This window comes from Neovison vison, chromosome 2 (assembly GCF_020171115.1).
Source record: "Neovison vison isolate M4711 chromosome 2, ASM_NN_V1, whole genome shotgun sequence".
NCBI lineage: Eukaryota > Metazoa > Chordata > Mammalia > Carnivora > Mustelidae > Neogale > Neogale vison.
The window spans coordinates 18,725,012-18,745,999 of NC_058092.1; the positions used below are offsets into that span (position 1 = coordinate 18,725,012).

General features: G+C 41.1%; 1 protein-coding gene across 1 annotated transcript; it reads left to right on the plus strand.

Annotated features, from left to right (window-relative positions):
• The first annotated feature begins 4,482 nt into the window (after positions 1–4,482).
• On the plus strand, positions 4,483–20,530 carry TMEM50A (transmembrane protein 50A). The gene is made up of 7 exons (XM_044237472.1): positions 4,483–4,640; positions 6,436–6,543; positions 8,155–8,267; positions 9,881–9,948; positions 12,180–12,272; positions 15,186–15,246; positions 20,063–20,530. The coding sequence occupies exons 2-7, from the start codon at positions 6,451–6,453 to the stop codon at positions 20,106–20,108; spliced, it is 474 nt and encodes a 157-aa protein (XP_044093407.1). The 5' UTR covers positions 4,483–4,640; positions 6,436–6,450; the 3' UTR covers positions 20,109–20,530.
• The last annotated feature ends 458 nt before the right edge of the window (positions 20,531–20,988 follow it).

The window sequence follows — 20,988 nt, forward strand, 5'->3', positions numbered from 1 at the left end:
GGATTCCAAATAAGTTATCGTTCTAGGAAAGAAATGGAGAAAGTCTAATTTAGTTTGGTTGCCCTTTTCTGGCAACATTTGATTCATTTCTGAAGCAGTCTTCTTTCCAAAAAATGAGTCATTTTTTCACTGTATGAATTTTTGTTCCAACTTATACACAACATCAAACATCAAATAACTCAGGTGCAGGCAGTTTACCTTTTTCAAGGCTCCTGATAGCTTCTTCAAAGATCAAAAAGCGGGTCTGGAGAAACAGCATATAAATTTGTCATATTCTAATCCTCTTCTCCATTCTCACCTTCAATGGATTTCCGAATTAGAGAAGGACATTCATCTTTTCCCACACTTTGAAAATAGGATTTTACTGTCAGCCAACATTTTAACATCTTTTCTATGGCTGGCAACAGTGAAAATCATCTTATAGGCATATGTCTTGAGGTGTCTATCTCCTTCCATTTCGAAAAGTCAAAAATCTCATTAAGTGCTTCTGCATATTTTCAGGAAACTGAAGTCACCAAAAACTTCCATTATGAAAGCCTCAATGTCGCAAGAAAGCAAATCACATCTCCTTTTAGCAGTCTGTGGTATACAAGAACATTTAGCAGATGAGATGTTTTTTAGTTTTTTTTTCCCCCCGATTTTATTTATTTATTTGACAGAGAGAGATCACAAGTAGGCAGAGAGGCAGGCAGAGAGAGAGAGGAGGAGGAGGAAGCAGGCTCCCCGCCGAGCAGAGAGCCCAATTCGAGACTTGATCCCAGACCCTGAGATCATGACTTGAGCTGAAGGCAGAGGCTTAACCCACTGAGCCACCCAGGCACCCCAGATGAGATGTTTTCTTTTTCTTTGGTAAGAAGTTTATAGACTGAATGGGATTTGCTGAAATTTACCTCTATGCTGTCTGCTGAATATGCGGACAGGTGGAGCCAAATCTAGTTTGTATTGCTTTTGTATTGTTTGGTTGATCTTTTGCTTATTATTTTCTAAGGTTTCATTAAAATCTTCATAGCCATCAAGAAGACAATTTGAAACTTAATTTTTAAAATCAAAGTACCTAAGAGCTAGGGGGAACAGTTTTATTGCTATGATGTAACACATCATTTGATATACTGTAGAAGGTATGATTATTGGTAAGATCTTAAAGAATCAAGTCTACACTGTAAGGGACCAATACAACTGTGATCAAAATCCCCGCTCCTTTTTAAAAAGATTTTGTTTATTTATTTGACAGAGAGAGAGATATCGAGAGAAGGAACACAAGCAGGGAGAGTAGGAGAGGTAGAAGCAGTCTTTCCGCAGAGCAGAAAGCCCGACGCAAACTAGATCCCAGTATTCTGGGACCATGACCTGAGCTGAAGGCAGTTGCTTAACCAACTGAGCCACCCAGGAACCTGCCCACAGGATGTTTTAGTTACAACCTCTGAATCTGGAAATGTAACTTTACCCAGTTTCAAAGAGCAATCAAGGGAGCCAAAAGATAACGCCTGTTCATTTCTGTGGTATGCCCCTGCTAATTCAGCAGCTGCTTTTTTTTTTTCCTTTTCTTTTTTAAGAGATAGAGAGCCCCCCGCCCCATGAGCCTGTGAAGTGGGTGGGCAAAGAGATAATCTTACGTAGGCTCCACGCCCAGCGTAGAACTCAACCCTTGGCTTGGTCCTGACATCATGACCTGAGGTGAACTGCTATTTTTGATTGAGCACTGGTGTCTTCTTGGGAGATGAAGACTTTTCATTGATTCAAAAGTACTTGCTTGTCTCATTCCAGACATGTGGTGCTCAGTGTCCACGTTCTCCTATTGCCTTCTCCACCATGCCCAACCCCAAATTCTTCACTCACAGATTGTACAGTATGCTCCCTTTGGATCATTTGCCTCCCTAATCTAGTTGTATGTGTCCTTCCATCTGTCATTAAAATAATACAGCCATTTAGTCTTCTATTTTTGGTATTATCTGGGTCATGATGTTGATATTGTACTCACTCTCATTTTCAGTATCTCAATTCTTAGAAAACATGGCACAATATTCACAAAGTTAGAAATTAAACCAGCGCTATCTCCCTCCAAAGCACAAGTGTTAACACTCATGATTAGAATTTAAGTTGCTCTGAAAGGATGCTACAATTGATACATGATTGTGAACCACAAACCATGGCTGCCAGTGTCAACAGTTAATAGAAGGCAGATAATCACTGGATACATCTGTCACTGTTGTCTTCCTTTTGGGGGGGAGCATAATATGGGTTTTGTATCTCCTCCCTACCCCCAATCTATGGCACTCCCTGCTAAAACTAGGACTTCACATCCAGGAAGAGTTTCTTGTAACATAGGACTTTCAGGACCAGTCCCAGTCTGGTGTGGTTGGTCACCAAAAATAGGGTTGATCACCGTCCCATTTCCACCAGTGAGAGCTTGTTTAGTATTTTCAGATCTGCTATGTTGACATAAACAAGCTAAATTTAGCTAGACTTTCTGAGAAGTGTAGTGTAAGGTAAATCAAATAAAAACAGTTAACCAGATCTTTCTGGCATTAGTTTTTGGGGAAGGTTCTGTTTGGATAAATCTGGCTTATCTAAAACTTTGCATTATTTGGTATACCTGTTCCAAAATTCCATTCTTTAACTACAAGAACAGTTCTAAGACCAGGTAGCAAGTCAAGGTTGGCTATTCCCAAAGAGTCAGCTGCGCTGGCTTTTCTCTTTCTAATAGCTCCAATGTATGTAGAAAAGACAAAAACAAGCACTCCAACATATTCCAAGAAGGCTAAGAACGACAAATCAAGCATGTACTTTATAATAAAGGAACATAAAGGTGATTACTTATGTTTACAAAATACCTGACATACATTGTTAACTACAGTAAATGTAAAAAAAAAGGGGGGGCAGAGAAAAAAAAAAAAGAGAGAGAGAGAGAGAGAAAGGAAAAGTTAATACCTTTCCTCCTAGTCATTAGTTGACCTAAAAGCTGAAGGCAAGGTGCACCTGCGTGGCTCAGTCCTTAAGCATCTGCCTTCGGCTCATGTCATGATTCCAGGGTCCTGCTTCTCTTTCTTCTGTTCGCCCTGCTTGTGTTCCTTCTCTCACTCTCTCCCTCTGTCAAATAAACAAATAAAATCATTAAAAAAAAGCCGAAGGCAAGATTTGTTACAGGCTGCTCAGACCGGCTAAGCGAATCTTAAGTCGTTAAAAGCTTTAAAAAGGTTCTACGAACTGCCTGCAGTATATTACCCCCCCTCACCCCGAGCCATTTAACAGTCATAATTAATCTTTAACCCTGAGGGGTAAGAACGACTCCACTTAAAAATAGGCTATATGGATTGCATTGTCCAGTTTTGCCTACTAATCAGCCAATTCCCCCCCTTCAAAGCACAAAGCTACAGATGTTACGCATCAAAGGAAATCAAAGAAATTAAACGACATAATCTTGGTTCCTAGCTTACATAAATACTGTAGCCTCATATGCAAAAGAGGTGAACCTTGCGTCCCTCTTCACGACAAATGACCCATGCAACCTTTAACTTAAGCAAAACGGGGTTCTGCTATGCGATCTCCTCCTGGATCTCCTCCTTCAACCGCTGCCTTCTTTCGGGTTCGGGGGCCGGCTGCGACTCCGACCCCGGACTCGAGCCGCTGGAGCGGGACCGAGAGTTCTGAGCGGGCGAGCCCGTCCACAAGTCGTTCATGTATGAAAGACTTCATTGCTTCCAGCTTTTGAAAAGGGTCACTTCCCCAAAACCCAGACTGTCTCCTTCACAGCGGCTCCAACCTGGATGACCTTCCCGCAAACGGGTATTTGGTCTCTTGAGACATTTGTGGCCGTCCCAACAGCCGGAATGACCCTGGCATCTAGGGGGCAGAGGCCGGGGATGCAAATAAACACCCTATAGTGCACAACGGGACAAGCCCTCATAAAGGAAATTATCTGGCCCTTCCCCAAGGGGAAAAAAGGTCAAGTCCCAGAAGCGCGCCGGGATTCGGACTGCACCGCACCCCAGACACTCACCCCGGACCTCCCTGCCTCCTTGGGGTGACTCCACCCCTCCTGGAGGCGGAGCTACATCGAGGGCGGGGCCAGGCGCTGAGAAAATAAACAAGACTTAAAAACAGAGCGGAGGGGGGGTACCGCGAACGTTCACTTTTCGAACCACTTGTGACCCGTCACTCGTCCTGTCACCCTGAGATAACTGAGGAGCCGACCGCAGCACTAGAACACTTACCATCTCACACTGAACGGATACCAAGGCCCAACACCCACTTTCCTTTCAAAGGAAGAGCGACTTGCCACGCCTCCCCTGGACGGGTGCACTCAGCCTACTACTCCTGACGTGCAGACGCAGCCCAGTCCGTCCGCCCGCGCCGGGAGCACGCGCATACCTCGGCGCGGTGAGCGTGGTTCCCTCTGGCCCTCCCTCCGCTCTTGGCCCTCCCTCTGCTTTTCTCCCTCCTCCTGCTCTTCTCCCTCCCGCGCCTCTTCCTCAGCCCCGCTCCCCGCATGCGCGACCGAGCTCCGGGGGCGGTCCTGTTTCATCCGGGTACCCGGTGGCCGGTGGCTGTTTTGTTTTCTTGGCTGAAAACTAGGAGAAAGTGAGGCGGCCCCGCGCAGCGCTACACCGGGCTCGGGACCGACTGCACGGGCGGGGCTGGACGTAAGTGCCGGGCGGGAGTCGGGGGAGAGGGTCACCGCCACAGCCTCTCCAGAGGGCTCGGGCCCGGGGCTGTCTGCCGGGAGTGGGCTGACAGGGTCGTTATCTCCACCCTCTGGGAGGCTGCGGGCTCGGGCTGTGTCTCTCTAGACCCTTCCCGGCTGCTTCCTCCGGGACGGCCGCGTGCGGATCCCGCTGGGCTACCGGATAGCGCCCCTCCCCGGAACGTCTCGGGATCCGTGGAAATCACCGAGGTTCCGTTTTTGAGGGTTGGAGAAGCAGCCCCCGAGAGGGATTGTCACCCATGGGCTCCTTTTTGGAGGGGGGTGGCCGAGCTAGAACGAGTTCCCACATCCTCTCAGCCCGCGACCACTCTAGACCCGGGGTCCCGGGGTCTCGGGGTCTGGGGGCGGGCTTTGCGCAGCAGGGTGCCGGTAATAAACCCAAGAAAAATGGACACGGATGGTTGGGGCGGGGGCATAGGGATGAACCGAAAGTAACACATCCTGGATTGCGCTTCCTCCCAGGGAAAATTGAAGGCGAATTTTCGAAACTGAGCTTGGTTCCAGAGCATATTAGCACTGGTTATAATCCCAGGTGTTAATATTTAATGCTTAAAAGGGATGTTTGCTCTTTTTTAGAATATCATGGTTTTTGGCCAATCAGGATTGTTGACTACAGAGTAGCTTGACAGAAGGATTCAGGTTCTCTGTAGGAGTTTGGGTGTGTCTTGATAATTAGCAAGTTATACATAATTCAGGCTTTTTCAGTACTCTGAAACAGAGATGGTTTCCGGATGTGTCTTAGGCCGGGTCTGCATAGCCAGGCTCTGAGGAATGCTTTATGTAATTTGTTAGGTCGGCTGTGGTAATTCATATATGGTAATTCAGCAGTGGATTTTTTTTTTTTGGTCTGAATTAATATTAACTTCAGTTTTGTGCTTTCTTTTGACTGGGAGACATCTGTTAGAATCAGAGACAGAGATATTAAAATGAAATGGGTCTTGTTTATATAGAAATGACACCAAAAATCAGGATTGGTTCTGGAAAAAATAATGAAGTGAAAGGAAATGATGTGAGTAGAAGACCTGCAGTGCAGTGTCTAATTTCTTTTTTTTTTTTAAGATTTTATTTATTATTTATTAGATCACAAGTAGGCAGAGAGGCAGGCAGAGAGAGAGGAAGGGAAGCAGGCTCCCTGCTGAGCAGAGAGCACAATGTGGGACACGATCCCAGGACCCTGAGATCATGATCCCAGGACCCTGAGATCATGACCTTAGCCGAAGACAGAGGCTTTTTAACCCACTGAGCCACCCAGGTGCCTGAGTGTGAAGAAACACATGTTCTGTTTTAAAATGTATAAATTCCCAAGACAAATATTTTTCCACCTGAGTGCATGCTTTAACTGAGAGCCAAAGTTTATCTTTCTTCTCTCCTCCATGTTAGTGCTCCTGTATTGTAAGTGTTAAAATCACATAATAACTTAGTTTGGAATTAAAATTAATAACCATTATAAAATTTTTCCATATTTGGATACCCACCTTTGTTCATATTTCTTAAATATACCAAAACTATAAATTAAAAAAAAGCTAAATGAGTGCAGATTTTGTTTTCCAAGGTTTGAATGTGGAAATTGATCAAAAATTAAATATTCTGAAAAAGTATGTGTAGCCAAGATAAAGTATTTGACTTTCATTAAATTATTCCTGAACTGTTAATTATTTTCTGGGAACATAACTCATGTTTGAAGTAAGTAAAAAGAAGTACTTTAATGGAGTTGATTTTTTTTTTTTTTTAAGTGACCTGAAAAAAAAATGTCTGGATTTCTAGAAGGCTTGAGATGCTCAGAATGCATTGACTGGGGGGAAAAGCGCAATACTATTGCTTCCATTGCTGCTGGTGTTCTAGTAAGTGTCATTGATAATTTGGGACTTCATTATTTTGTTGTGTTTGTTTTTATGTGTTTTGAATTCTGTATGATGTTTCTAAATATGTACTATTTATTTTATCTTTGACCACTAAATTTATTTTAATAAACGTTGATGTTTTGTTTATGAGGGAGATAGAGTAACTCCATTTTAAGGGTTGATATTATGGTTTGAAAAATGATTAGTAGAGTGATTGGTTTTCTTTAAATGCATGTTAAAAATGGTATATAAGATAGTATGCTTTATACATTTATTCATTATATGGATAATGCCTCCTTTTTATGAGTCTGTTAAGATACTAGGAAGTGTTTTTTTTTTTTTAAAGATTTTATTTATCTGTTTGACAGAGAGAGATCACAAGTAGGCAGAGAAGCAGGCAGAGAGATAGAGAGAGGGGAAGCTGGCTCCCCACTGAGCAGAGAGCCTGATGTGGGGCTCGATCCGAGGACCCTGGGATCATGACCTGAGCCGAAGGCAGAGGCTTAACCCACTGAGCCACCCAGGTCCCCACCAGGAAGTGTTTAAGAAAGTAAAAGGTCAGAACCAGTGGAGAGATATGATTGTATTTTTTCATAATCCAGAGTTAGTTTTCTTCTCAATCTCATTAAAAAGCAAAAACAAAAGAAAAAACCACACAGGAAGCTCTCACTAAAGTGTATTGCCTAGAAGTAATTTGTAGTATAAAATTTTTATTTACATTGCAAATCCCTCAAGGCATCTGATTTTTGTGTTTTATACTTTTATGTTGTCATGTGCTCTAAATAGTGGGTTTTATTTTTTTATTTTATTTTATTTTTAAATAGTGGGTTTTAAATAAACAAACAAAAATCTAAGTTTAGGGGCAGCTGGCTGTCTCAGTCAGTGGACCACTCAACTCTTGATCTTTGGGTAGTTAAGTTCAAGCCCCATGATGGATGTAGAGGTTACTTAAAGTCTTTTCTTTTTTCTTTTTTTTTCCCCCAAGATAATTATTTATTTATTTGACAGAGAGAGACACAGCGAGAAAGGAAACACAAGCATGGGGAGTGGGAGAGGGAGAAGCAGGCTTCCCACAGAGCAGGGAGCCCAATGCAGGGCTCAATCCAAGGACCCTGGGATCACGACCCGAGCCCAGGGCAGATGCTTAATGACTAAGCCACCGAGGTGCCCCTTAAAAATAAAGTCTTTTTTTTTTTTTTTTTAAGATTTTATTTATTTATATGATAGACAGAGGTTACAAGTAGAGAGGCAGGCAGAGAGAGAGAGGAAGCGAAGCAGGCTCCCTGCCGAGCAGAGAGCCCAATAGGGGCTCAGTCACAGGGAGGGCTCGATTGCAGAAGGGGCTTGATTGCAGGAGGGGCTTGATCGCAGGACCCTGGAATCATGACCTGAGCCGAAGGCAGAGGCTTTAACCCACTGTGCCACCCAGGCGCCCCTAAAAATAAAGTCTTAAAAAAAAAATCATTAGAAGGGAATCTCTTCACTTTAGTATATGTGCTGCTGAAGCGAGCTCAAGGGATCTCTTCACTTTAATACTTTGCTTTCTTTTTAGATGATAATATGAAATTACTGTAATTTCTCATTAGTGTTGCTTTTTTATGTCTGTTTAAGTTTTTTACAGGCTGGTGGATTATCATAGATGCAGCTGTCATTTATCCAACTATGGAAGAGTTCAACCACTCATACCATGCCTGTGGTGTTATAGCAACCATAGCCTTCCTGATGTAAGCATTATTGTTCGTGACACTACTTAACATAGATTGTCACAAAATAAAAATGTCTTCCGTATAGTTGAGGAGGGTTCATATTTTTCAATGTCATCAATGTACTGGACATGGTTTAAAGGTCAGCTTGCAGAGAAGGACTGGTAGATGGCTCAGCAAGGAAAAAACAGGAGCAAAGAAACACTAACCTAAGAACATCTGCATTTTTTTTTAAAAATACAAAGCTTGTTTTAAAATGTATTTGCCAAATAATGTGGTTGATAAAGAGATCATTTGATCATTCTAAAACTTAGATTTGAATGAATAAATTAAGACTTCATATTATTATTTTAAAAGTCAGGGTGCATGTAGTCAGCATGTTTATTGGGCACCTACTACTATATGCTAGGCACTGAAAATAAAAATAGGAAACAAGATAGACACAGCCCTTGCCCTCAATGAAGCTTCCATTGTAGTGGTAGACACATACACATACACCCACAATTGAATTGAGACATATATATATATATAAAATATGTATTAAGTTCTAAACTTTTTAACATAATATATTGTGAACATTTTCCCATGCTATTTCTTTTTATCTTTTTTTTTTCTCCCATGCTATTTAAATTTTTGAAAGGATACTTCTTTTTTTTTTTTTTTTTTAAAGATTTTATTTATTTATTTGACAGACAGAGATCAGAAGTAGAGAGGCAGGCAGAGAGAGAGAGGAGGAAGCAGGCTCCCTCCTGAGCAGAGAGCCCGATGCGGGGCTCGATGCGGGGCTCGATCCCAGGACCCTGAGATCACGACCTGAGCCGAAGGCAGTGGCTTAACCCACTGAGCCACCCAGGCGCCCCTTGAAAGGATACTTCTAAAGAAAGCAAGTCTGTCTCAATCTAGAATGGTACTCTGTGAGAGTCAGCAAAAGACTTCCTATGTTTGGAACCTGCATCGGGGATCAAAAAACAAGATTTTACCACTTGAATCACTTTGATAATAACTTCAGAGTAAAAAGTTATTGTTTTGCTTACTATATAATTTCTCCAAACATTGGATATTAGTACAGAATTATCACAAAAAATGCATTCCAAAGCCAATTTTAAGTAGTTTTCGGATTGTCTAGGGACTTTTCTGTCTCTGTGTTTTGTCGTGCATGCATATTACATGTTGAGTATGTCCCCTGTGTACACATGGAAAGCTAGGTAGGATTGTTCCATCTCAGCAAGGCGTAACTTTGAGAATTTCACTCTCAAATTTTAACAGGCGAGATATAATCTTGAAAAATTATCCCTCAAATGTTACCAAGCATCAGAATCACCTCAAGGACTTGTTAAAAGTCAAATTGCTATGCCCTTTACCCAGAGTTTCTGCCTTAGTAGTCTAGGTTGGGGCTGGGGAATTTTCTTCCTAATCAGTTCGCAGGTGATGATTCTGCTGGTCTGGGGACTATCCCAGACCAGAGGGATGTGGTTGAAGGGACTTAAGTTTACTTGAACCCATTACTCAAGACTCATGAAGCCTAACCTTAAATTTGAGGTACTCTAGTTTATTGTATCTGGTAATTTGATGTCATGGGTATTTTCTCTTGGAGTCAAAGACTGTGATATCTTGGCTTTATTTTATTCATGCAGGATTAATGCAGTATCAAATGGACAAGTCCGAGGTGACAGTTACAGTGAAGGTTGCCTGGGTCAAACAGGTAAATAGGCGTAAACAACGCCTTACTATACATCCTTAAAAGTGAGAATATACATGGCAGGGCCATCATTCTAACTCCGTCAGATCAGAGATAGGATGGAAGTATATCTAGAGCAGAAGTTATAGGTTTCAAGGCGTAAGGTACAGGTCACAGTCTAGGTTGGCTGTAGAGCACAGTGTATGCAGTCTTGAGTTTATAGCTTGTGCAGTAAAATGTAGATATAAATGTATATAGTATAAAGCAAAGGACAGTATGCAATAAAGAGTGTAAGTGCAAAATAGACTTTATAGGACCTTAAGTTTTACCATATAAATTATTTTCTTCTCTTTTTTTGTCAACTTTATTTGATTGGATTTGCATTTTGAAATAGTTCAGAATCATAGTAATTTGGGTGTGTTTTGAAATATACAACATAAAATTTACCCTCTTAACCATTTTTAAGAGTAGAGTTCAGTAGTGTTAAATACATTCACATTGCTGTGTAACCAACCTCCGGAATTCTTTTCATCTCGCAAAATTGAGTAGAATAATAGAATTTTGGTGCGTAGGTTCACCGAGTCTGTTCCTTCTCAGTTGAGCAGCTCCTGTCCCCTGGCCTCCATTGCCATGCACCTGGGTGAGGTAGGCTGAGTACAGAATGTGTGTGGCACAGCTTCCTTGAGAGTCCAGCTTACACAAGGACTTGAGGGATCATTGATTCAACAATTTAAGTGATAAACTTATATTATATCCATACAAAAAATAGGCAGAATTCAAGTGACTTTTTTTCTTTTTCTGTCTTTTTTTTTTTTTTAAAGATTTTTATTTATTTATTTGACAGAGAGAGATCACAAGTAGGCAGAGAGGCAGGCAGAGAGAGGGGGGGAAGCAGGCTCCCTGCTGAGCAGAGAGCCCGATGTGGGGCTCGATCCCAGGACCCTGGGATCATGACCTGAGCCGAAAGCAGAGGCTTTAACCCACTGAGCCACCCAGACGCCCCTGTCTTTTTTTTTTTTTAATGAAACAGGAGAAACCTCAGTAGTCAGCCCTGATCTGTACTTTCTTTGGTTCACGGTCTCTGTAGATGAACTGAAGTAGAAGAGATACAGAAACACTAATCTGGCATGATCATAAACTATAAACAAATAGACGAATGGTAGCAGTTAGTGTTAATAATAATAAGCTAGTAATAGTGAGGGCTAGGACTAGAATATGGCCATCACATCTGTAACTAAAATTTGTTAGCTAACACAGCTTTGGGGATCGAGAGCCAGTTGTATTTAAGACTACATCTGTGACTGTCAGCTTATTTTTTTTTTTTTTTAAAGATTTTATTTATTTATTTGACAGACAGAGATCACAAGTAGGTAGAGAGAGAGAGAAGGGGAAGCAGGCTCCTCGATGAGCAGAGAGCCCGATGCGGGGCTCGGTCCCAGGACTCTGGGATCATGACCTGAGCCTTGGTCAGAGGCTTTAACCCACTGAGCCACCCAAGTGTCCCAGCTTATTATTTCTTAACTCTTCTTTTGTTTCATGTTTTGGAGATGAAATCAGAAATTAAATATAGCATTCTGTTTGGTTTATTGAACAAGGCAGTGCTTTTATTTTATTAAAATGTATTTATGCTAATTAAACTCATCTCAATTCATTTTAGGAAGTCTAAGGACTGTTTATTTTATAGCAAGTCATAAATATTTTATAAATGTGATTTAAAATTTGTCGTCCTCTGTTAACATAATTTTAATGAGGCTTTCCTAAGTGCCAGTCACATTAGTTTGAATTTATTTCACTGCCTGACTTACCTGGAAGTGAAGTATGATAGTATGTTTAGATTCACATATCACTGAATATGAATTTTTAGTTAAGTATACCTATGTTATTGCTTGGAAATTCTCTTGGAGGAGTTTAAGTTTTGGAGTACAGTTTCTAAAAATATATGGAGAATGAGCCTGTAAATATGTTGAAACATATTTTGTGAGATTTTTTATAGGATGGTTGAGGAATTTTTCTCAGTATACATATTTAAGGGGATTAATTATAGGCACTTAGAATATACAGACAAGCCAACAAGAAAAAGGCCAACGTCTGCACTCATGAAAGATATTCAGCACATCTTCCATTCTTATTTTAGACTTTAAATGGCAACTACACATTTTTTCTGTTTTGGTTTTTGCTTTCCTTTTGAAAAGTTAATTGAACTGGCTCAGCTGACATATGAGAAACAACGCGGGTAAAATGTTATTTCTTTTAAGGGGCTCGCATTTGGCTGTTCATTGGATTCATGCTGGCATTTGGGTCTCTGATTGCATCTATGTGGATTCTCTTTGGAGGCTATGTTGCTAAAGGTAAGAGAAAACAGTTTACGTTTTACTTTAATGGAATACTGAAGTTGTGCATTAGGTTGGTTATTTTAGAGCAAAGCTTTTTTTCATACAGATGGGTCAGCTACTAGCTGCTAGCATTTATGCCGGGGAACTCCCTTCACCCTATCAATATTTTGTTTTGTTTATTTGTTATGTTTTTACTATTCCTTTCTTCTGTATTTTTTCTTCTGATCTAGAGCCTGGAAGTAATGGGACATAGCTCCAAACCTTGCTTCTCTTTGGCTTCCCAAAACCTCACAAGCAGAATATATATGTTCTCTAGCTATTTGGCAAGTTTTGACATGGTGAATGATATCCATAGAAAGCTCTAACATCCTAGAATTAAAATGTATTTAGCTAAGCCTCCCTTGTCCTATGACATCATCTCCTTTTAAATAGAGAGTAAATTAACAGTTCATATACGTCTGCTGTGGAAGGCCAGTGTAAAGCAAGGCCTGCAGAAAGAGGCCTGCTTTTAGATCCCTGTTTGAGATCTCACCTTTACAGACCCCAGAAAAATATGAAAACCCCTTGCTGTTCCAGGTAAAATAGACTCTGCTTCTTACAGTAAAAGTATGGTATTAATGATCTGCAAAAACTAAACCAGCAGAGATCTAATCTAGCCCAGGTTTTAACCCTTTATTTCTTTGAACAGAATGTAATTCTTGGATTAAAATTATGGGTTTCCTGAATTTTTATTAAGATCCTTTAAGTCTTACAGACAGGAATGATAGGCACTTTAATATGTATTTTTGTTATTGTTGCTTATATAATTTATTACTAAAGCCATGTTACCAAAAATGTAGAAAAGAAAGAAACTATAATAATGTACTGTTTTTAAGTGTTTTGGTATATTTGCTCTGGTCTCTTATGTTTTTGTGTAGTTATAGAATAAATACAATTTTGAACCTAGGTTTTTACATTTTACATGATATCCTAAGTAGTTCTCTTGCTGCTACAAAATCTTTATCACCATCATATTTTAAAAACAAAAATGTTACTTTTTTATCATGTGAATTCCATAGTGCTTGTTCATTGTAGAATACTGAAAATATAGAAAAGCTCAAAGAAGAAAATAAAATTATTGATAATTCTTCTCTCCCAGATGCAACTATTAATACAGATCCCCTTTTTGTAGAAATGTGTTTATCTCACAAAACTTCGGTATTTTCCTGAAGACTTCTGGGGCCAGGTTATGCTTTAAGAATTATTAGCAGGAGATCTATAATTTTATAAGTTGCCTTTCTATAGGATATTTATGAGCCATTCTAGTGCTAGTAGTTAAACTAATGTGGAATAATTTAATCTGGCCTTGAGGTAGTGAAGCTCCTGCAAACCAGTTGTTAATAGTAATCAGATTAATTTAAAACGATTCTGAGAAATAGTTGATAATTCATCTACTTATCATGCTTGGTTTGTCAATTAATGAGTAATCATTGATAGCTCCAGTAGTAGAAATTTATGAGGATTTCAACTTCAATCTGGGATGAATTAGAAGAAAATGTTCTGACAGTCTTGCCCATCCTAGCTAATGGTTTCTCTGTCCCTCCAAATGTTCAGGTCAAAAACTGGGGGATTGAAACTTATCAGAGAGGATACTTCTCTTTCTCTTGTACCCCACATTCAGTCCATCAGCAAATCCCGTTGATTCCGCTGCTAAAATATATCCTGAATCCCGCCACTTTTTTTTCTTTGAAAGAGAGAGAGCCCACAGGCACGTCCTTGTGCACAACCATGGGGGTGGGAAGGGGGAGGGGCTGAGGGACAGAATCTTAAGCAGGTTCTACACTCAGTACAGAGCCCGATGTGGGGTTTGATCTCACTACCCTGAGATCATGACCTGAGCTGAAATCAAGAGTTGGATGCTTAACCAACTGAGCCACCCATCACCACTTTTTTTTTTTTAAATACAGTTGTTTTTTTGTGTGTGTGTTTTTGTTTGTTTGTTTTTTGTTTTAAGTAATCTCTCCACCCAGTGTGGGGCTCCAACTTACAACCCCTAGATCAAGGGTCACATGCTTTACCGACTGAGCTAGCCAGGTGCCCCCTGAATCCCACCACTTTTTACCATCTCCATTGCTACCACCCTTGTTAAATCTGTTAGTCTCTTGTCTGATTTCCTGGAACAGCTCCCTCACTGGTTTCTGTTTCTCCACTTACCTCCTTTCATCTACTCAGCTCAGCAGCTAGGGGAATCCTATTAAAATATGTCATTACTTTCCTGCTCAGAACCCTCCAGTGGCTTCTCATCTCCCTTAGAGCGAAAATCAAAGCCCTCCCTGTGACTGCAAGGCTCCATGTGGTCTTGTGCCGCACCCCCCACCAGCCCACCCCTCATTCTTCTCTGATCTGTGTCCTGCTTTCTCTCTGTCGCCCACTTGGCCACTCCTCTCTGTGCCAGCCCACTGCCACCCCTGGCTTGCTGCCCTTGCTCTTCTGCTGCTTCTGCGTGGGGCTGCCCGCCCTTCCTGCCTGTCCTTTCATCACTGTCCCCTTCTCATGAGGTCTTCCTGGCCACTTGGATAAAATGTCATCATTCACTGCACTTCCCTTACCTTTTCTTGCTTTATTTTTTCTCCTCACTTATTCTCTACGTTGAGCTTCATGAAGATGAAAAAAGTTTTGCCTGTTTTATTTACTGCCATATTCTCAGCATATTACAGTGCTGAACATGGTATGCACTTGCTAAATATCTGTGGAATGAAGGGAGGGAGCTATCACTTACTACACCAGTGCTAGACTCTGTCACATGTATTATGTCATTTAATACTCAAACCAACCATGTTTACCAGAAAATTCAATTATGTAAGGCAGGAAACTTGCTATTCAGCAGTGTATCAGAAACTAAATGTTTTGAGACCATGAACCTCTGAATATTCCAACTATTTTTTACAGAAAAAGCCATCGTATACCCTGGAATTGCTGTATTTTTTCAAAATGCCTTTATCTTTTTTGGGTAAGTTTCTTTTACATTCTTTATCCTATTATTTTTTTTATTTCAAGATTTTTCTTACTTGAGAGGGAGTAAGAAACAGAACACGAGCGGAGGGGAGGGACAGATGAAGAGGGAAAAGCAGACTCCCCACTGAGCAAGGTGCCTGATGGGTGTGATCCCTAGGACCCCATGGTTCATGACCTGAGCCAAAGGCAGATACTTAACTAACTGAGCCACCCAGGTGCCCCTGAATTCTTTTTTTATAATTTTTTATGTTACTTGCTATATTTAGTTGATAAATTTACCCTGTCCAGTGCCCCTCCCCCATGTTATGTCATAAAATGAAGAACGAGACTGAGAAAAATAACAAAACACGGGGTTTGTTGTTACCAACCTTGGGAACATACACTGATTTTTTTTTTTAACCACCACCAACTCTCCTTTAATGAACTGTGATTCAAGTGGATTTAGTTACATAATACTGACAGTGTTCATTTTAGATCTGTATTTCTAACAGTTATTTTCAGTGAAAGCCTGCTTAAAACCTTCTCTTCTTAAAATTTTGTTTCTGAGTGCATTTAATAGGTCTTTCTAACTTGGTGTTATTAGAACTTATGTATGATGATATTTGAGGTATGCAGAAGCCCTAACATTTTTTATCCTTCTGCTGCAATGACAAATTAAGGGATTACTAAAACCCCTAAGAACCTTAATATTTTTATTAATGATCTTTTCTGATGCTCATTCCTTTCTGGGTACTAAGGGCCTGCTGTTTTCCCTACCCTTAGCCTGCCACCCTTGCCACTGCCACCACCCCCTCCACACCCCGCCCCCCAAAATCTTCTTTTTATGCTCTGCATCAGGGATTCTTTTTTTTTTTTTTAAATAAAGATTTTATTTATTTAAATAGAGAGAGTTGGGGGGTGGACAGAGGGAGAATCTCAAGTAGACTCCATCTTGAGCATGGATCCGGAGATCGTGATTTGAGCTGAAACCAGGAGTAGGATGCCTAATCGACTGCACCAGCCAGGCACCCTGCATCAGGGATTCTTTTTTTTTTTTTTTTTTTAAAGATTTTATTTATTTATTTGACAGAGAGAGATCACAAGCAGGCAGAGAGGCAGGCAGAGAGAGAGAGAAGGAAGCAGGCTCCCGGCTGAGCAGAGAGCCTGATGCGGGGCTCGATCCCAGGACCCTGGGATCATGACGAGCCAAAGGCAGCGGCTTAACCCACTGAGCCACCCAGGCACCCCTGCATCAGGGATTCTTAACCGTCATCCTGTGGAGGGTTCTAAAGATGGGAAAGCCCCAGACATTTCCGTAGACAAGACACTGCTGTTTCTGCTCGTTTTTAGGCTTTATATGGCTCTCATGATTTTCAAAGAAGTCCCTAATCCAAAAAAAGGTTAAAAAACTACTCTATTCTAGGACAGTCTATTGTAGGACTGTTCCTTCTCTGTCTCTTCCTACTGACCCCCCAAAACGAAACCTAAGCCCCGTATCTACTTGAGCCACTCATGAAATGCTGACAGTTACCCTTCAGTAATGTTCAGCAGTGATATTCAAACTTTTTCCTCCACCAGGAATTCTTGCAGTTTTATAAAATCAGTTTGGAAATAAGAAAAATGTGAACTTAGATGTGGCAAGGTATACAACGTCTTTGGGTCTTTCCTTATGTCCTGAAACTAATGGAGAAAACCCAAAGAGTTTAAACAACAAGAATAAAAAAATCAGCCACTGTTATTATGCAGAAAACAATAATGACCAGAGTTTATTGAGCAATTCCTATCTCTGAGGCACCATTCTCAGTATTTTACCTGTATGCTCAGTGAATTCCTGTAACAGCTCTGAAGGTGGCCCCATGATTATCCCTATTTTATATGTGAGAAAGCAAGCACAGAAAAAACAGGCTCCTTGTTTGAGATCATGTGGCTAAAATGGAAGCTGTCTGACTCCAGAGTTTTAGGCTCTAGCTACAAGGATGAAGACGTTTGAGATTTGGGGTGAATTCAGTTGACGTTTTCTCTTTTTGCTGTCCTCAGCTGGTGGTTTAGCATGAGTTCTCTTTTCCTCCTCCCTCTTCCCTTTTTTGGAAGTATAACACTGGGAGTTGGGGAGTATAATACTTCAAAAATACAGCATGAGTAAACCTCATTTCTCAGCTTATGAAATAAAATCTGGGTATGTTTTTTATTTTGTAGGGTAATGTAGCATGTTTATGAGAAAGTCGGTGTGGATAGGTAGATTTCTTTTCCTTTCAAGCGGCAGTGCCAGGGCCTGGACATCTGTACAGACGGCCCCCAAGCATCTGACCTCACTACTCCAATGTCTCCACAGTGTGGGAGGTGCACAGGGAACTCAGGGCCCCACAACTTCAGCCAAGGGAAGGTAGTGTGAGGGTGTGTAAGAAAAGCTTCAGGATGGAGTTGTTGGGAGGGGTATCTACGGAGAACCAGCCAGGGAGGGGCAAACAGCAGCCTCTTTATCATTTACCCTGGCAGAGAGAAAGAATAAAGCAAGTTCCACCTTAAGACGCTGCTGTCTTAAGCAGAGAAGTCACTGTGTCACTGGAGTGGGGAACAGAGGATTGAGGGGGAAACACATGAGTTCACGTAGCAGTTTTCATGTGGCACAAAACCTTGGAAACCAATCATTGACTTGTCTCGAATTATTTATGATAAATTCCCTTTATATGGAGCAAGTTTGGTTTCTTATTTGGTACTGTTACCCTTCTTCAGACTTAAAAAACTATGGTTTCTGAAAATACTTTAAGCAAATTGAAATTAAATTAAACTAATAAGCACTGCTAGTGGAATAGTTGTAGCAGATTGCCTACCATTCTGATTTGTAACAGGACAATAATCAGCAGCCCCTGAGAAATTAGTTTCAGAAATCAGACACAGATGTCAGTACCAAAGGTGACCATCTGACAGTGTAGGAGGGACTGGCTTTTGTCCAAGGAACTCTTCAGATTACAATTTACATCTGTTGACTAGTATTTTGAAGGATGTCTCATCCAAGCTATCTGGAGGGTAGAAGCCTGCTATTAACCAGAAGATCAGAGATCAGAACACCTTTTAGAGTTTTATGAAATCCTATATAAAGAGAAGTTAACATTCTTGCAAGAGAGAGTGCAATTTCCTAGTTGCATTTTTGTTTTCATCAAAAAACACTGAAGTATTTACCTCCAGAAAGGCTTATGAAAGCCATTTTAAATTGATCATTACGATTATAGGCTTAACCTTGAATAGACACTGGGGCCTGGAAAATACAAGAAAACAAATGCAAAGCAGCCCATGCCACTGTCTACCCCCCTCTTCAGTGTCTCCCTCCCCCTTGTCTGCACATCCAGAGCCTCTCAGATGGCCTCGGAAGCATCTCAGACTTGTTCACTTTCTATTGGGTCACCATCATCCCTTCCTGAGCATTTCACATCCCCGATGGTTCTTCCCTTGGATCCAGTTTTCCTGTGTCACTTTCTCTTCTAAAACATCGCTCTAATTCTGTCACTTCTCATCTTAAAATTTTTCAAAACTTGGAGCTGTCTACAGAAGAACTCAACACTAGTGGCCATGCAGCCAAGTTCTGTCCACGGCTCTGTTTTATTTATTCAATACAGTATTTTCTGTTTTATTGAGCCAATATTTAAAACTCCAGAGACTTTTACATTGAAATCTGAAGTTTGGGCTTTTCCTCAAAAAGTGGAAGATCTGGCAGTCCTGAGCCTTGCATAACAACAATCAGTTGGAGATGGATGGTTGTTCCTTTAAGTCGGGGCACATCTCCGTATAATCCCATTTCATACTGAGTCTCAGTAGCCCCCATAGCAGAATGTACAGGCTGACATCTGCCCTCTTGACTCATTTAAGGCATGTAAGGCCCCTGTGGGCAATTAGCCACCCTGGTCAGTTGGTTTACCAAATCTGGCCACTGCCATTCCCTATCTTCCTTGTCTCTTAAGCTATAATCCAGCCATATTGGACTCCTCCCTGCTCTGATGCACTTCGGGTATCCATGTGTATCCAGAGATCTAGATGGAGACCTGTATCTCCTTATGCCTATAATTGCCATCTTGCCACTCTTAAGCTGAAACTTTGAGGACAGCTGTAGACCGGTCCCCACCTAAACCCTGGATGGCAAGTTCTTTGTGGGCATATTCCTGACACAGCTGTCACTTGGGCTTTCCCTGAGGCCCTGTGGTCTTTTATTCCCTTTGCCTCTTGATACGTTGTTTCCGCTTCTTTTGTCACACTAGCTCCTGTTCCTACCAGTCTCCCATTGAAACTCCTGCTTATCCTCCAAAGCCCGTTCCAAATATTACCACCTCTGTAACTTCTTTCCTAACACATTCAGGCGGAATAAATTCCATGTGTTTCTGTGTTCTCTCAACATTTGTTCTTCTCAACACACGTCTTCCCCCCCCCCCCGACACACACACACACCCCTCCTCCGCTGTTAGCACATTGTGTCACCAAGAATGTGAGATGTGAGCAGCTTGAGGGCAGGGACACCATAGCTTACGTATTTTTATAGCCTAACCATCTAGCACATTATGTTCAAAAAAGGTTTGTTGAATGAATATGATAAAATTAGACATACTATCATTATATACTAAACATTGGTTAACTTTTGAAGAGTGGCAGAAGGCTCCAGTACTCAGAAGTCGAGGATGTGGGAAGCACATGTTCATTTTCTGTTCTGATACATTCCTGGTGTTTTTCTGTAATACAACTCATCGATCCTTTGTTGCTAGTTTCCCACCATCCTCCCAATCTCACATACTCTTTTTTTCTCCCCCAAACTCAACTAGATGTGATGTTTCTTATTTTATTTGCAGAGGACTGGTGTTTAAGTTTGGCCGCACTGAAGACTTATGGCAGTAAGAGCATCCAGTTTGCTTCTGCTCAGCAGCCCCGTGTGGGTTTTTTACTACTCACTCCCAGTTTTTTGTAATGCCATTTTTTAAACTCATTTTTGAGTGTAGTCTTCAGCTTCAATTTGTATAATACTGAAATCATGAGAACTTCCTATGTAAACAGCAGCAAAAATCTATTGTGTGCATTGGACTAACTTATAAAATGTTGAAAATACGCCACATGAGTAATTTTTATTAAGTTTTATCATAGTGTAATTTGTAAACATAAATTACAAAAAGAATTATGGATGCATCTTATACAAGCATTTGTCATAGCCAAGGTCCAAAACTACAAATTAAAGTGCTCTGAAGATTTAATGTGTCTAAATGTGGCCTCTTCTGTGTCAAATGTTAAATGAAATATAAACATTTTCTTGTTTTTTAAATCTATGCAGTAGTCAGAATTCTTTCTTGCTATATGTTGTGTTTGATCTGTCTGCAAACATTTCAGTGTTAGTAGCCATTGAGGGTGTCCCAAGGGGTGAGTGACCATGTTGGAAGAGAGAAGCTCCTGATTGAGCCACGAGGCTGCTCAACAGGGTCCCTTCGGTGCCCTTGATCAGGGCTGAGGCCTGACAGCCACTCAGCCCATACATGTGGTCGTGGTGGGATGCTGACTCCCTGTCTACCCTGACTCCCTGTCTACCATTGAAGGAAAGAGGAAAAAGATAGAGACTGGACACTAGTCTTTACTCAGGCGACAAATTTTTTTGTTGTTGATTTGACAATAAATTGAATTCCCAAGTTTCCTTGTATCTCTGTATTGAACCACTAACCTCAAAATAGACCAGCAAGGTCCGTTAAAGTTACAAACATTTACTACTGAGAACTCTCACAGTCTGTTCCTT